The following is a 16,277-nucleotide window of genomic DNA, read 5'->3' on the forward strand; positions in this document are numbered from 1 at the left end:
ATCTGAATCCGGTAAGTGCGGCAGAACGTCCCCGCCCTAGACTACAATATGTTCTTCCGACATCGCAGCCCCGAATCCACGTTCCACCGAGCTGCAGTCCTAAAATGTCTCTAGACTTGAAGATCTAATTCTCGTCAATTCGCGAGGATATGCATATCATCATGTATTCCATCCGATCTATAACCTACGGGTATCTCAATCCGCAATGACGTGATTTTACGTCCCGCCTTGCATCTACGTAGTCGAGACAATGTAATATCAGTCCACGCCCTCACTCGTCTTCGTCGCCATCCCCTTCTTGATCTTCGTCCTCGTCCTCGTCTTCATCTTCAGAGACCTCCTCTCCAAGCTCTTTAAGCCGTTTCTGCAAGATGATCAGTAATCATGCGTAATATTAGAGTAAGCTGGAGTTGCCCACCTTGTCCTGTTCTCTTTTGGCCTCCAGGTCCCCAAACACTATTAGAAGATCTTCAAGCTCTGCTTGTGCTGATTCTCGAGCCTTCTCCTTTTCTTCTGCTTCGGCTTTCGCCTTTTCCAATGCTGCTTGGACTTCTTTCAGTTGCTCCTGTGCCTTCAATATACGTTTCTCCGCGTCATCGGCTCCTTTCCCGGCGCTCTTCTTCTGTTCCTCTGCCTTCCGGGCACGTTCTTCTGCCTTCTGAGCTTTATCCTTTGCGGTTCTAGCCTCTTTCTCTGCATCCTGTGCACGTTTTTCTGCCTTGCGGGCTCTTTCATCCGCATTTCTAGCTTGCTCTTCGGCCTGCTGTGCGCGGTGTTCGGCCTTATCTGCTCTTTGCTCGGCGCTCTCAACCTGTTTCTCAAGTTCTGAGCTCTTAGAAGAATGCTCCTCATGAGCCGTCTTGAGTTCTTGGCGATGATCTTCTCTCGCCTTATCCAGATCTGCTTCTAACGTTTGGATTGTCTTCTTCAGAGAATCAATTTCAGCTGCGCTGCGCTGCGTGACATCGGCAAGCTTAGATTCTAGGCTGCTGATCGTCTTCTTCAGACTAGCAGTCTCTGCCTCGTACTGTGTTCTGAGATCAGCGCTCTTTCTTTCGTATTCGACAGAAGTCCTCTTCAGTTGCTCATCGACAGTCCGCAATTGTTCACCGTGCTGCTTAATCAGCTCGTTCCTGGCCTGCTTGTGCTGCTCATCGAGTCTCGACAGTTCCTGCTCGTGGTTCCTCTGTAATGTCTCGTTGATCTGTTTTATCCTAGTCAACTCCAGAGCAGTTGAGTCCTTCGTTCTGCGATGGTCGAGATGCTCTTGTTCTAGTTTACGCTGAAGCTCAAGCAGGTCGGACTCCAATTTCTGTACGGCTCGCGTGCGGTCTTCCACTTGAGCGCGGAGGTCATCAACAAGCTCCCGAGATATCCCTTTCTGGATTCCATTGGCAATTATGGGTATTTCGAAGCCGGGATCTCTATCAATAGCACGTAATAGACGGCTAAAGTTATCCTTCAGGAACTCAATGAATGTTCTGTCGAAGAAAATCTCGGGCAGGCCATCGTGTGCTCCTTGTGACGTCTGCGGCAACACCTCAAAGTCGCGGACCAAGGGCAATTCTCTGAGCTTAGTTATCTTGTCGATATACTGCTCTCGTCCAAGCCGGGTAAGAAGCAAGTCGTGCAAAGTTGTCCTAGGGATTGGGGAGTCCTTCGTTGAGAACTCATAAACGATTCCCAGAAGGATGGAGCAAAGGCCGGGAACGAGAGAGCTCGAAATACCACGTTGCTTGATATCCTGTATAAGACTTTGGATACTGCTTCCCTCCCCAAGGAAGTCATTGACAGCATCCGGATCCTCGAAGAGCCATCCACAGAGCAGCATCAAGTACCCTACTGTTATCCTCTCGTCGTCGCCACGCTGCATGCCCGTGATCAAGTTTCCCAAAATTGTCTGGACACAGGTGACGACTTCCTCGCCACTCTCTGCGTCTCCTTCGGTCACCTTCATAGCAATTGCCTTTGCTTCGGGGTCTTCAAAGAGCAGGTGAAACATTAATACAGAAGCCAACCAAGTTTGATATGGGTCAGCGTTCCCTCGTGACTCAGGAGCCTCGACCAGCACAGATAGGATGTTGGGGATCAGGTCATTCCCACTGACATGCCCGTCAATCGCTCTACGTAGCACATGGTGTCGAATTCCGCTATGCTTCTCAAAGAAAGCTTTCATGCATTCCCCGGCGGCAAGACGGGCATCCAACACATTGACTGGCGCGGGCTCAAGGGTCAGTTTGAGTAGAGCTTCGATCACGTTTATCCTCGGTAGCTCATGGACTTTTGAATCGCCGTTGGCCTGGGGTGGAACCCGTGGCTGAGAACCCCAGGTGACCTCAACGTCCGCGAACTTCTCTTGCAGACTTGGATTCCCACGAATGAGATCAGCCGATGTTACTAGGGCCTAGTAAAGGTTATTGTTGTCAGTCAAGTTGTATGAATGCAGGTTGGGTAGGAACAGCATACTTTAGCTGTGATCCTGACATCGAATTCCTGACTGAACGCCGTCCGCAAGGCTTGTTCCATGAGGCCGCTCTGCCAAAACGCCACCTGACTAGCAGGGGTGCTAACACCTCCCTTCACCAGGAACAGCTGCACTATGGCCAGGAGACCCCAAATGTTTTTATCTCGATGCGCGAGTATCCAAGGAGGTACATCCTCATCCCCCTGTGGTTCAATCGCATCAGCAAGGAGTTTTGTCAGTCTCTTCACGCATCCTGTCTCGCGGAAGTATGACTGGTTCGAAACGTTGAATCTCAAGAGATTCGCGAGCAAGGAGAGGCAATCTTCGACAACTTCTGAGCCGTGGGTGAGACCGCCTTCCGCTTCAATGAGGGAGAAAGTCAGCTCGAAAGCATTCTCAAAGGCAACCACCTTCTGGAGCTCTGGGGACGAGGGCGTGAGTGCTATTAGGAGTACGAGAGCCTCTAAGAAAATGCATGTGTTATCAGCACAATGTCCAGTCGGTTTATAGACCAGGGCAGTGGCGTACCATTGCGGACAGGCTCTCGAGCATCACTTAGCATACTAACCAATCTGGATATCCCCAGCGGCGCCGTAAAGATACATTCTTGTGTCCTCTCCGGCCGTGCCCCACAGATTTGTGATATCAACTGCAAGGAGTACAGACGCGAATAGAAATCCCGGTTATCGAGCAAGTCGAGAAGAGCGGTGATATTGTCTTGGCGCTTTGTATGCTGTTAACCAAAGAACTCGTAGTCGGGTCCAGGGTAGCGCACCTGAGTGAATTCATCTGCAAGCCATAGTGCAATCTCGTCTGATGCCTCGGGCTGCCACAGGTCAGCATCAACTGTAGCTCAACGCACAAGGAGCTGTGCGTAGAGAGCACCATCGAGACAACCCACACTATTCTCATCCGGAGAAAATAGCATCAACAGAGTCTCTAGGACCACCTTGACCGTATCCACATCCTCCCCATCATTGCGAAGGCTACTGATCAAGGCACGGAGAGCACCAGAGGCCACCGAGGCCGGGTAGATCTTTGCAAAACTCCGTAGCCCTAAGATCGCGACTCTTCTGTCTTCCACTAACGTTGCACTCTGCAGCCTATTGCTCAGGGTGCTGATCGTGTCCGTGGCCGTCTGTTTGGCAGGCGCTTGCGATTCGAGAATTCGGAACATCGTAGCTGGTTCTTAGCTCGTACTTTCATGGTCACCGCCGACCTTGCGTGCGGGAATTGGCAGGCATTGAAGCTCTGACGAATTTGAAGGAATGCAGTGAACACCGTCCGTCTTCCCCTGCACAGAAGCCAGCGGTCCCTGATCGATTGAAACAGAGGTCGAGAGAATATCACGCTGTAGTCTACTAGCTCTTATTGTTGTCGAGGACACATAGCTTAGCGCCCAGACTGGCCAGAAAGGCCCCACACGTGCCCTGCGCCCCGGAAGAAGTGTCGCGCCGGTAGCGCCATCCATCGCAGACCCTTCAGCTTACTGCGCACTGCGAGATACAAGCAAACCACTGAATTCTTGACGGGTAGCAGTGTGTCTGCTTCCAAATTTGTGAGGTTGGAAGGCTGTTGGAAGCTTTTTTTTTGCTTTTCTTCGCTTCCAAAAGGACACCTGAGCCGTCTTGCGGAGACGGTCGATGGGCTGCGCAGAGCACGAGATATTTCAGATTGCTCGAAGTTGAGGCTGTGATCGCAGCGCATCGATATCGCCATCATGGGTGTTCCAGCACTGTTCAGATGGCTGTCCCAGAAGTATCCGAAGATTATCTCCCCGGTGATCGAAGAGCTTCCTTATGAAGTGGGTGGAGAGGTCATTCCGGTCGACACGACCGGACCCAATCCCAACGGGGAGGAAATGGATAATCTGTACTTGGATATGAACGGTATCGTTCATCCCTGTACGCATCCAGAGGGCAAGCCCCCGCCAGCGAACGAGCAGGAGATGATGCTGGAGATCTTCAAGTACACCGACAGAGTGGTCAACATGGTCCGACCGCGCAAGCTGCTCATGATCGCAATTGGTATGTTGACCTGCAGACTCGAAAAACTCGCTGTCTCCCTTCGGGTGGCTACATTATATTACGTGTGATGTCGTATAGTCGCCAAGGGGGGTTAGCTCTTTCTGTTCTATCGATTTTTTTTACATTTACCAGTAGCACTATAACTAACATTCTTTCTCAATTTAGATGGTGTCGCGCCCCGAGCAAAAATGAACCAGCAACGAGCGCGTCGATTCCGCTCCGCTCAGGAGGCTCGGGAAGCCGATGAGAAGAAGGAGGAATTCCGGAAGCTGCAGGCGAAGCAGAACGGTAACAAACTGGAGGTGGAGCTGCAAGAGGAGGTCATCCAGAAGACATGGGACAGCAACGTCATCACTCCTGGAACACCGTTCATGGACATTTTGTCTGCGTCGCTGCGGTATTGGATCGCCTACAAGCTGAACACTGATCCGGCGTGGGAGAAGCTGAAGATCATCATCTCCGACGCGACTGTGCCTGGTGAAGGAGAGCATAAGATCATGGAGTTCATTCGGTCCCAGAGGTCATCGCCAGAACATGATCCCAACACCCGTCATGTTATGTACGGGCTGGATGCCGATTTGATTATGCTGGGTCTGGCAACCCATGAGCCTTATTTCAGAGTCCTTCGAGAAGACGTTTTCTTCCAGGAGTCTAGGGCTAGAACTTGCCATCTATGTGGTCAAGCCGGCCACAAGGCGAATGAATGCAGGGGTCAGGCTAAAGAGAAGAACGGCGAGTTTGACGAAAAGGGCAAGGGTACCGCTCTCAAACCGTTCATCTGGCTGCATGTTTCTATCCTTCGGGAGTATCTGGCCGCCGAGATGTACGTACCGCAACAGCCATTTCCCTTTGATCTGGAGCGGGCGCTGGATGACTGGGTCTTCATGTGTTTCTTTGTCGGTAACGACTTCTTGCCACATCTTCCTTCTCTTGACATTCGAGAGAACGGAATTGACACTTTGATCGCAATCTGGCGTGATAATATCCCGGTTATGGGTGGATACCTCACGAAGGATGGGCAAGTTGACCTGAAGAAGGCCCAGCTTATCCTGCAGGGGCTCGCGAAGCAGGAAGACGCTATTTTCCGCCGTCGACGACAGACGGAAGAGAGGAGACATCGGAACCAGCAAAGGCGTAAAGAGGAGGAGAGAATGCGGGATGATGAACGCGCGCGCAAGCGAAGGAGGAGCTCGCCCACCTATGACTCTCCTACTGGCAAGTCTCGCAAGAACGGGCCAGACGCTGGGCCTCCAGCTGATCTGCCTCTGATCACTCCCGGAAGAGGACATCTATCGAAAGAGAATCGGGAGCTCACTCACAGCATGGTAGTGAATCGGGGAGCTATCTACAAGGCAAATGTGGCCAACAAGAGCGCCGCAGCGGTACTGAAGAGTCAGCTTTTGAAGGGCCCTACCGCAGATGCTAGCGAGGGTGACGCAACACCAGCAGACAACGAGGATCCGTCGAATGTCGAGGAAGAGCAGACATCCCCATCAGTGCTGGGTAAGCGCAAGGCTGATATGGCGGAGGACGAAAATGTCGAGCCTGGAACTCCGGGAAGAGACACGCCTATTGTGGACAACACACCGAAGGATGAGGATGAGCTCCCTCCTGACACAGTGCGCCTGTGGGAGGAAGGTTACGCCGACCGATATTACGAACAGAAATTCGGTGTCGACCCCAAAGACATTGAGTTCCGTCACAAGGTCGCGCGAGCCTACGTGGAGGGACTTTGCTGGGTGCTGTTGTATTATTTCCAGGGCTGTCCTTCCTGGACTTGGTACTATCCTTATCACTACGCGCCTTTTGCGGCTGACTTTGTCGACATCGATGACGTGGAGATCAACTTCGACAAAGGAAGTCCATTCAGACCGTTTGAGCAGCTGATGGGCGTGTTGCCGGCATCTTCCAACCATGCTCTACCCGAAGTGTTCCATGATCTCATGAGCGACCCCAACAGCGAGATCATTGACTTCTACCCGGAAGACTTTCCAGTAGATCTCAATGGCAAGAAGTTCGCCTGGCAAGGAGTTGTGCTTCTCCCGTTCATTGACGAGAAGCGCCTCCTGGCCGCCATGCAGAAGAAGTATCCTCTTCTGACCGAGGACGAAAGGGCGCGAAATACGATGGGCCGTGATGTCCTCTTGTTATCCGACCGCCATCCACTGTACAAGGAGTTGGTCTCTAATCTGTACTCCAAGAAACAGAGTGAGGCCAAGTTCAAACTCAACATGCGTGTGAGTGATGGCCTTGCGGGTAGGGTTGAGCGGAGTGAGGCCTACATCCCACATAGCTCGTTGGTCTCGCCGCTAGAAGACAATGGTCTGCCGAGTCTGGATGAGGACCACTCTATGACGTACGTATCTCTCTTTCTAGCCCGGGGAAACATCTGTACTGACTGAAGCAGGGTGAATTACGAGATCCCGAAGTCGTCTCACGTCCACAAATCTATGCTTCTCCGAGGCGTCAAATTGCCGCCACCGACCCTCGATAAGGCGGAGATTGAGATTGTCCGGTCGAAGGCGGCACATTCCGGCCGACAATATGGCGGTGCTCCGCTCCGCAATGGAAATGGAGGTGGTCGTGGTGGCCGTATCAACTACGCCAACGACAGACCAAACCCTTTCGCTGCTCATATCAATCCTGGCTTTGTCCCGCCGCCGAACATGGGCGCTCCGATGCCACCTTCGGGCTGGGTTCCCCCTGCCCCTGGAACTATGGGATACTCCCAGGGGCCACCCCCACCTCCTCGAGGCGGCTACAACGACCCGTACCGCCAGTCATACCCCGGGGGGCCCCAGCAGTCTGGTAATCAACATGGCGGTTACTATGGCCAGGGGAACTACCATAACCAGTCCTCATATGGTCAGCAGGGATACAATCAGTCTCACCACGGACAAGGCGGCGGTTACCAGGGCCAGCATTATGGCTCTGGTCGCAACGATCGACGGGATGGCGGTTACGGTGGCGGATATCGCGATCAGCGCCAAGGCCGTGACAGCTATGGTTCCAGGCGCAATGATGGATATGGACGATACTAGGCGTTCTGAATTGGCTTGCTTTTGAGAAATCTTGTACAGTAGCAGTAGGGTACGAGCATACGCTGGACTAACTATCTACGGAGTTATGGAAGAACTCAGATCAAACGAAGTTTCCGAGTTGTGTTCTGAAATTTCATCGTCTGTCATAAAGTAGTCTAACAAAGGGATTGACTTCCTGTTGATAATCAAGGAGCTACTTATGTGATGCTCCTCGTACGTAGATCAGTACACGATAAATTGCCTGCCTACCACAGAAGTGCCGAATAAGATGCAATTAATACCAGATCACCAAGGACGACAGGAAATTCCCTGCTCGGAATCAGCGACTCATCCACCTAAGAGCAGAGTCCGTCAGACATCAACAAGGCTAGACTCCTAGTCATTCCAGCACTGGGACCACGTGTGCACTGCCCTGTTCTATCGATGTATGTACAGTAAGTACAGTAATCCTTAAGGCACCAGTATTCTTCCCTTGGCATAAATCGCATAAATGAATATCTAGCCTGCTAGATAGTGCAACACCGCGGCACCGCCACACTTCTAGAGTATCTAGTCTATTCTAGTTCACTCTAAATAGCAACACCCACACTACTTCCCCAACTCACAATAGAGTATGGTATTTTAATAATGGAACCACCTATTCTTTTCAGCTGTCGTTGTCGCTCGAATTTACTTAAGAGTAGTATCCTGATTGGTTTTTTTTTTTACGATGAGTCCCAGCCACGATTTTCGATGACTCTTTTTAGATACTGTAAGATAACTAACTGGTAGACTATAACTAATACACTTATTAGGTACTTGGATTGTGGCAATTCGAGTAGAGTAAAGTAGGGTATCTCCTGTCTTCGTCTCTTCTACAGAAAATCTGATATACTCTAAAACTGAAGCCTAGCCTACATCTATCATCCATGTCATCTGGAGTGGGGTAACTAAGACTAAGCCTATTTGGTAACTAAGCGATTGTTCAGATGGTCCGTGCACGCGAAGCTGACCCAAATAATAATAATAATACTCGGTACCACACACTGAGAAATTTCCACTTTTAAAACTAACTAATACACGACACTAGAATTATTATTATTCCCCACCAGCACCCCGACCATGTCGCTAAAGAAGTCGGTAAGTACTAGTACTAGCTCCTAGTTAATCAGTTCTTGTGGATATATGACATTATTCCAGTATATTATTATTCCATTAGGGGTTTAGGAAATTGGAACTGATTGCTAATTGATTTCTAATTGATTAGAAGTATTATCAGAACTATCTTGACGCGGTCGCAAAAGGGCGGCTTACGCTGCCAGATATTGACGTAGGTGAAATAATAATGAGAACTGATTAGTTATTATTATTATTATAGTGGTTGCATATTGATTTTTTTTTAAACTGGTTACCTACCTACTTAGCCTACTGAGCCTCTCATTCTCAAAGTTGGAGAAGTCTATTGTCGGTATCCGGATTGTCCAGAAAGACAGGTAAGTTTTACTTACTTACTTAAAACTTATCTAAACCCATTTTACTTCGAATTAGTTCTTTCTTAACTTCCAGGTTCAGAAACGCTATTCAGCCACAAACAATCTCAGACACCACTACAAAGTCCACTTCGCTGACAACGAAGTAAGAACAAGTTCATCCGTTCCCCAACAGATTGAGAGAGAACCTGTTGCTAACCAGTGCTATACTTAACTAGAGTCTGATCACGGCCGGTAAGAGCGGCACGCCCTCTATGGAAGTAATTATGGATGCTATCAGTAAGTAGTGGTTTTTTTCTTACTGATTCTCAATTGGTAGCTATCTAACTGGTTGGCAACCCGGTTAGGCTGGTATAAGTCTATCACCACGACACATGATGAGTAGTAGTAACTAGTGGGGTGCATCGAGGTGTTTTCTTCGGAGAGCAGTGGATAATCAGTTAGATTAACACGAGAGCTGCGAGAAAGATTATGAAAGATATCGGGCGTATTCTACCTTGCGCGATATGCAACTAGGCTAATAAGGCTAAATGTGATTCTTAACTTTGTCGACGAAGAATAGAACATTAAGTATCTCCTTAATCTAGAGTGATCCTACTCTCGTCTAGTAGAAATAATGCATCCTCTATATTGGCTACCTAATAAACTAACCTGTCGATAGGATCGACCAAAACGACTACAAAAAGCTTCATAGGAGGAAGAAGAAGAAGAGCGGATATCTTATCCACAAACAGGAACATTCCTCTTGCAGATTAATATTAGAACAAGGATAGCGGCGGACAGGCACCTTTTGGTATTTACTTACTCTCAACAGTTCTACTGGAATCTTTTTACACTCTTCTATAATCACATTCAACTAACTACTCTTTGGAAAAGAGGCACATCGATAATCCTATATTCTTTACAATTATGCAATCTTACTGGTGTAGGAACGCAATATCCTATAGGAAGAAGTTCAAACACTCGACAATAATAGCTTTTTATGTTTTTTCTTTTTTTGCCCCCTTCCTTCCTTCCTCGTCTCCGGCTCTAGGTACTATACTATACTATACTATATTAAGTATATGCTTAGGCGAGCCCAGTAGACTCGATGCTACTTCGAGTATATATATACTAACTGTTAGGTAGAGTTATTATATTACTCAGAATATCTAATCTAGCAATAGTTAACTAAAAGGAAAGTTTGAATATAGCTATACTATGCTATGCTTGCTATGCTATGTTGTATCGCCACTTTCCTTTTTCTTACATATGCTTACGCTATGATTCTCCTCCTACTAAGTAACTAAGTATACGCCCGTTAGTTCGTTTTTCTAGAAGAAGAAGGGGGGTATAGTTAGTAATTAATAATAATCAATTAATAACTAACTGCTGTAGTTAAATGGGAGTAGTTAACGTTAAAGAATATATAATTACTAATCACCTCACCTGATAATGTGGTCGAGCGCGGGGTTATGTGGTGTCAGGTGATTGTTTAGGTATCTAGTTAAAACTACTACCTACCTAGAGATCTTCAGCCAGAAGGGATAGTGATTTTCGCGCAAGTTGATGGTATGTCTTACTCTTAGTCTAGGATGATCATTTCCAAGGAGATCTACCAACTCTACGAGTTTCGATGACGAGTTTCGATGTGAATGAGAAGTTGTAATGAGATCATGTATACTATAATACTAATACTAATGATGATAATAATAGTACAGTCTTGCTCTGAAAGGAGACACCGCTTTTCCCCTATTCTATAAATGCCCCAAAAACCAAGAAAACCCCTGATCGTATCATACATACATATGCCATACTATACAAGAGGAAACGGAGCGAGCAGTGTGAAACGGCCACAGCTGTACGTGAGCCTCGATTATGTATGGTAGCACACCGGGCCCGACTCCATATTTGCACCACCCAAAAATGCAAGTCGACAGAAGATCTGAGACATCGTAACGTAAACATCGTAGAACATATAATACAGCGTCGTCGTGGCAGAAACAAAGCAATTTCTTTTTTTTTTCTGATCTTCGATCCAACCATCCGTGCCCACATGAGACCCTCGAGCCGAAACGAAACCCCTGTACAAAACAGACTAGGAGAAAAGAGAGATGGCTTGAACGCGCGACAGTAGCGTCATGACAAACGGTCTAGGAAAGAAACCCAACCAAACTAAGCCAATAAACAGTATGAGACGTGACGGAACCAGCGTAACGACATGATGATAATAGAAATGATGATGATGATGATGATGATGATGATGACGAGGAGCGTGACGTCATGACGCGGAATCAGGCTCCCAGGCCGCAAGTCCCGATGCGGCAAGTCCGGCTGCCGATCCGGGAGACCAAGCGAGTCCTTTCCGAATCGGGCGCGGGGTATGACGTCGGTGCCGGCCGTCATGGAGACATCATGAGCATGAGCTTTTTGCGTGGATTCTGAAATCCACCGCTTCACCCGGATGCGACGCCGCGCGATAGGCCGATGCTGCACCGGCGATGCGACAGATGGTTGGGTTGGGTTATGAGCCATTGCACTCGTGGGTCATCCCTCAGTCTCTGCCCTTGCGCTTCTGCTTCCCCGGCCAATCGACCTCCGGGTGCACGACACGCATATGCCGCGTTAGTGCGTCGTTGCGCGAGAACGTCTTCTCCTCGGTGCAGAGGTGGCAGCGGACCTTCTGCTTCCGAGCGTTGTGGATCGTGTCCTCGTGTCGTGTCAGGTCGTAAGGCCGCGAGAAGATCGAGTTGCAGGGCTTGCCCGTAGAAGGGTTGATCCGCTCGCACTTGTGAGGGCCCGCCTGGGAGTTGCGCATCGCGAGGCTGCCCGTCTGCGGATCGCGCGCGAGGTGGCCCCCGGGCGTGGTCTGGCGATGAGCTTCCCGCTTGTGCTTCTGCAGCTTGGCCGGTGTCTCGAAGCGCATCGTGCAGCCGTGGTAGGTGCATGTGTAAGTACCAGCATCGGAGGCCGTATTGTCAGGTCTCCGGCTCAACGGCTGCGCCTGCGGCTGCTGCTGCTGCTGCTGCTGCTGCCGCCTCTGTGGCGCAGACAGGTCGACATGAGACTCGCTGCCCGTAGACTCCATCGTAGGGAGCGAAGCTGGGAACTCCGGCGTGTGATGGATCAGGCTGTTGTTCTGCGGCTGGCTGCGAGGATGCTGCTGCTGATGCTGCTGCTGCTGCATGGGCTGCATGAACTGGTACGGCTGTCCCAGACCGGCGGCTTGGGTCGCGTACTGGCTCGGGAAGGCCTCCATGGCCGAGTAGTTCTGTGTAGGCTGGAAGGCAGAAGAGCTCTGGCGGCGCAGGCTCATCGCATCCGCAAGGTTGAAGTCGCCGCCGTTCTGGTTCGACGGGAACAGCGACGGCAAGCCATTGTCCTCGGGGGTCTCGTGGTACTCCAGGAGCGCATCCTTGGGGGAGATCGTCTTGGGCTCGCCGGGGTTCATGCTGTTCTGTTGCGACATCGTCATGCCCGAGGTGATGTTGTTCTGCGGCATGGGCGCCGCACCGAAGTCAGCCGCCAGCGGCGAGCCCTGTCGGAAGGGCGACGAGCGCTCCCGGTTCATGGCGTTGGCCGGTGACTGAGAGCGCGCAGAGATGTGTCCCTGATGCGCCGCCTGGAGACGGTCCGCGAACAGGTTGCGGTAAGGCGAGTACAGGTGCTGGTTCGTAGGCTGCTTGCGGAGCTGGGGCGCCGGGATGATCTGCGGGTTATACAGCTCGTCCTGATAGATATCGGAGATGGTACGGTCCAGCTTGGGGACACCCATCTGGGCGTTATTGGAATTCTGGCCGTCAAATTCTGAAGACGCATCGAGTTGTAAGTATTCATCCATCCACCGGTCAACGTCAGGAAATCGGTCCTCACCATGGGCTATCGCCTTCGATCCATCGTCGACCTCATCGTACGTAGTCTGCGGAGTCGCAGGAGAGTTGTGGCTCACGCTGGAGACCGAAGGCGCAAGGGAGTACTGGAAGGAAGATTCCTCCTCCCCAGAGCCCTGGTACCGTTGCTGCTGTTGTTGCTGCTGCTGCTGTTGCTGATTTTGTCGCTGCTGCTCCATGATCGCCCGTCGCATCGCCATCTCTGCTTCAGCGTTGTCACCATTCTGGAAGGGTGCCGCCAGGAAAGAATTCTGCACGGGCGTCTGCACTGGCGTGGGTAGTGGCTTCGACAAGGAAGTCTCGTAGCCGTTCAGCGATGTCGACGGCGAGAACGAGGCCTGCGAGTTGTAGCCGTTCGGAGCGGCCGCAGCGAGTGGCGAATTTGATGCGCCGCCGGACGAGCCCGAGGAGGCTCTCTTGTGCTGGCTCTGGAATCCTGATCCCCGCAAAACACCACCGTTCTGGAACCCAGCCGGGCTGAGATGGGTGTTGGGGCCTGCCTGTTGCGCCAGCATTGGCGAACCGGTATATTGCGACTGGAACTGTCGCGACGAGGGGGACGGATGGATCCTGATGGAAGGATTGAAGGACGAGGAGGCGCTCATCGAAGGAGCGTCCGAGAAACCGCAGTCGTAGGCGGTTGAGAAATCAGAGGATATGGCCGTCGCAGGCGACTGATTTGATGCGAACGACGGGGAGGAGAAGGTGGGCGACGCAGAGATGGAGGAACAAGGGGAGGCGTTATGGTGGTGAAGGTGAAGGTCTAGGTCGACGGTCTGCTGGAAAGGCGACTGCAAGGTCGAGGAGGAAGTAGAAGACTGCTGCTGCTGATAGAGCGGCAGCTGGCGACTGGTAAACCACTCCGGTGGGAGCTGGTTATCTTGCGACGGCGACGACGACGACGGCTGGTGTTGCAGTAGCAGGAACGGATTGTTGATGTTGTTGTAGTTGTAGTTCTCTCGAGACGGTTCAGTGATGAGATCCTTACGTACTGAAGGATGTAGGAGCATAGTTGGTATGGAATATGGATTGGTCTGAGTGGGTACGGGGAGAAAGTTCCCAAGAGTTGCCACCGGGGGATAAGCTGGTGGTTAAATAATCGACGCCGACGGAGAGGTTCCCAGATGCAGGTCTCCCTTGGAGTCGACCACGGATCGTCCGGACACCACTGGCTCGTAAGCAGTCCCGACGGGGCGAGATCCGATCTGCCCGTTGCGTTGGAATTCTTCGTGATCGATTAGGTTGTTCGTCTTGACAGCTGCTTAATGACTGGTGGCCATCGAACAGTCTGGAAGCGTCGGGCGGACGATGGATTGCAGCAGGGGCCCGATTAAGTAGGTGTCTGCTGAGTCACTAACAAGTCGAACCTTTCTTTTGCTTCGTTGAGATCCGTTGCAGATTCAAGGTTTTCCCAGATATTGTGGCTGAATCGGGCAGTGTCAGTAGATGGGAGTTGTAGTATAGTATAGTGTAGTAGTAGTAGTAGTATGGTATAGTATAGTAAGCGTCGGGTAATGCAGGTGTGGCAGTGAGCACGAGACGCTAAAAGAAGAGGGAGGCGAAAACCAGGAAGTTCGTAATATAATATAATATATATAATAAATATATAGTGAGTAATGGATGACTCAAAAACGTAAGTTAGTTAGTCCGTATCGACTGATTGATTGATCATCTTCTGCCCTCTCTTGCTCTCGAGGGAAGAGCCGGGCCTTTGTATGAGATGGGCTATGATGACGTCTCTGGTCTGAGAGGCATTCGACCTTTCGTTCTCGCGCATGACGCTAACTGGAGCGGGACCTCTTTCTCGTACCAGTACGGTAAACCCCGATACCTGATAGATACCTGGAAGCCGCCCGTCTCCGTACGGTCACGATACCCGGTAGATAGACTAGACTAGACTAGACTAGACTGGAGATCTGCGCGCTATTCCTGGAATCCCTCCGTCGTCCGTCGTCGATCTTTTTTCCTGCCCAATGCGCGCCTCGCTGTGGCTAGTGTCCCGTGGCCGTGCTAGACCGTTCTGTGAAAAGTGAAAATCATAGGGGAAAATGTGAAATATCTGAATTAGTAGTGAATTAATAATATTACCCATATTATTATTAACTTAGTTAACTACTATATTATCCGACCCGGCCAGCTGGCTGCTTGCGGCACCAGCCACATCCCTTACATGCCGACTTCCTTAGGTATCTACCGTCTAAGCGAACGACCGGGGCTTAGTGCTAACTTAGGTACTCCGTAGTCTCGTCTGTTCTGCTGTCCTAAGCGCGGCCTAATGTTTCCCCATCGGCTGGCCCGATGTCTCTCTCTCGCGCGGCTCCCCGTGCACCTTTCCCATGCATCTAGATCAGTCAACCATCGGTGAGAAAACGGAAAATGTCTAAAAAATGGAAAAAATTTTTACACTTTCTCTCTAATCCCTTTCCAGCGCGTAGATGACTCTTTTGTCTCAACTAGTCATCATCTGTAATGATAGTGTCAGAATAGTAATAATATCGACTACGACGACTCCAGGCCGCCCTTTCGTTTGGTTTGCATTGCTCAGGCAAAAAGTCTTACAGTAACTAGTACTAAGTTATGCAAGGAACAGCCACACTTTATGCGCCCAATCACGGCAGCCCCGACTCCAACCAAGGCAGCCAATCACATTCAATATTCTCTGCCCCGAGCCACACTTTCCGAGGCTGAGGAATCTCCGTTTAAGTTACCGGATGGATTGTATGTGTATCTCCATCGTACTCTGTAATTAACTACCTATCCGTGGCCGATGCCCTATCGATAATGTATGTAGTCTACCCCGTACTTGCCATAGACTACTTACTTACTCCAGAACGGGCTGAGTAGTGAGTCGAATCTGTCCCGCACACCGTTCACAGATTAGCTTTGCTCTGCAGCATTCTTCCCCAGCTTGGTCCACAATCCGCAGCACCGGCCACGTCGACGACCGATGCCCCGACTAGGAAGGATATCGATTCGTGATGCACTCGTGGTCGGAGGAGCCGATGGCAAAACGTGAGTAACTAACTAACTAACTAACTAACTAACTAACCGTTTGATGCTGCTTGCATCGGCATCATGATGTCTCAAAGTGAGGCAGACACGTGAGTCAACAGGCCGGAGCCTGCCGATCGAGCTCATTGTTACTGCTGGAATCGGATACCAAGAAAAATACCTAGGTAGTCTATTCTAGTTATTCTGATCAGCTGACTCATAGGGTGATTGGCGGGACAGATTGCCTGTGGCATTTTTTTTTTTTTTTTTCTGCACGCGAACAACAGGGATCATGGAAAGGTCCAACGGCTTCTTCCGTGCCTCATCCGACCTCGAGCCGATCTCCCGAGTCTATATGCCGACTATGAGCCGCGCATACCAGTACTTACTCTAGATACTCTAAAAAAAATTCAATA

At 50.4% G+C, this 16,277-nt stretch overlaps 4 protein-coding genes across 4 annotated transcripts; 2 read left to right on the top strand and 2 right to left on the bottom strand.

Moving 5' to 3' along the window:
- Positions 1 to 69: 69 nt before the first annotated feature.
- On the bottom strand, positions 70 to 3,831 carry C8Q69DRAFT_479855 (putative intracellular protein transport protein). The gene is made up of 6 exons (XM_028631477.1): positions 3,366 to 3,831; positions 3,240 to 3,290; positions 2,993 to 3,188; positions 2,467 to 2,927; positions 419 to 2,404; positions 70 to 364 (listed from the first exon to the last, which is right to left on the bottom strand). Exons 1-6 carry the CDS (start codon positions 3,639 to 3,641, stop codon positions 272 to 274), a joined length of 3,063 nt encoding a protein of 1,020 aa, XP_028481755.1. The 5' UTR covers positions 3,642 to 3,831; the 3' UTR covers positions 70 to 271.
- A 129-nt stretch (positions 3,832 to 3,960) lies between these two features.
- Positions 3,961 to 7,958, top strand: C8Q69DRAFT_479861 (exoribonculease Dhp1). Its single transcript, XM_028631478.1, has 3 exons — positions 3,961 to 4,491; positions 4,657 to 6,847; positions 6,899 to 7,958. The coding sequence occupies exons 1-3, from the start codon at positions 4,185 to 4,187 to the stop codon at positions 7,530 to 7,532; spliced, it is 3,132 nt and encodes a 1,043-aa protein (XP_028481756.1). The 5' UTR covers positions 3,961 to 4,184; the 3' UTR covers positions 7,533 to 7,958.
- A 622-nt stretch (positions 7,959 to 8,580) lies between these two features.
- C8Q69DRAFT_479863 (hypothetical protein) lies at positions 8,581 to 9,593 on the top strand. Its single transcript, XM_028631479.1, has 6 exons — positions 8,581 to 8,651; positions 8,779 to 8,841; positions 8,936 to 9,004; positions 9,084 to 9,146; positions 9,220 to 9,280; positions 9,349 to 9,593. The coding sequence occupies exons 1-6, from the start codon at positions 8,634 to 8,636 to the stop codon at positions 9,384 to 9,386; spliced, it is 312 nt and encodes a 103-aa protein (XP_028481757.1). The 5' UTR covers positions 8,581 to 8,633; the 3' UTR covers positions 9,387 to 9,593.
- A 1,941-nt stretch (positions 9,594 to 11,534) lies between these two features.
- C8Q69DRAFT_510237 (putative C2H2 transcription factor) lies at positions 11,535 to 13,880 on the bottom strand (the record flags this gene model as incomplete). The annotated part of the gene is made up of 1 exon (XM_028633170.1): positions 11,535 to 13,880. One exon carries the CDS (start codon positions 13,878 to 13,880, stop codon positions 11,535 to 11,537), a length of 2,346 nt encoding a protein of 781 aa, XP_028481758.1.
- Between the last annotated feature and the right edge of the window lie 2,397 nt (positions 13,881 to 16,277).

This window comes from Paecilomyces variotii (assembly GCF_004022145.1).
Source record: "Paecilomyces variotii strain CBS 101075 chromosome Unknown C8Q69scaffold_14, whole genome shotgun sequence".
In the NCBI taxonomy this organism is placed as follows: Eukaryota; Fungi; Ascomycota; class Eurotiomycetes; order Eurotiales; family Thermoascaceae; genus Paecilomyces; species Paecilomyces variotii.

Bases quoted from the DNA above. Each gene is read 5' to 3' on its own strand.
- C8Q69DRAFT_479863 (XM_028631479.1), top strand. The intron at 8,842-8,935 runs GTAGGTGAAATA...CTACCTACTTAG, and splicing joins TTACGCTGCCAGATATTGAC to CCTACTGAGCCTCTCATTCT. The intron at 9,005-9,083 runs GTAAGTTTTACT...TTCCAGGTTCAG, and splicing joins CGGATTGTCCAGAAAGACAG to AAACGCTATTCAGCCACAAA.
- C8Q69DRAFT_479855 (XM_028631477.1), bottom strand. From the start codon at position 3,641: ATGTTCCGAATTCTCGAATCGCAAGCGCCTGCCAAACAGACGGCCACG. The intron at 3,291-3,365 runs GTGGGTTGTCTC...GACCTGTGGCAG, and splicing joins TTTCTCCGGATGAGAATAGT to CCCGAGGCATCAGACGAGAT. The intron at 365-418 runs GTGGGCAACTCC...ATCATCTTGCAG, and splicing joins CCAAAAGAGAACAGGACAAG to AAACGGCTTAAAGAGCTTGG.
- C8Q69DRAFT_479861 (XM_028631478.1), top strand. From the start codon at position 4,185: ATGGGTGTTCCAGCACTGTTCAGATGGCTGTCCCAGAAGTATCCGAAG. The intron at 4,492-4,656 runs GTATGTTGACCT...TTCTCAATTTAG, and splicing joins GCTGCTCATGATCGCAATTG to ATGGTGTCGCGCCCCGAGCA. The intron at 6,848-6,898 runs GTACGTATCTCT...TGACTGAAGCAG, and splicing joins GATGAGGACCACTCTATGAC to GGTGAATTACGAGATCCCGA.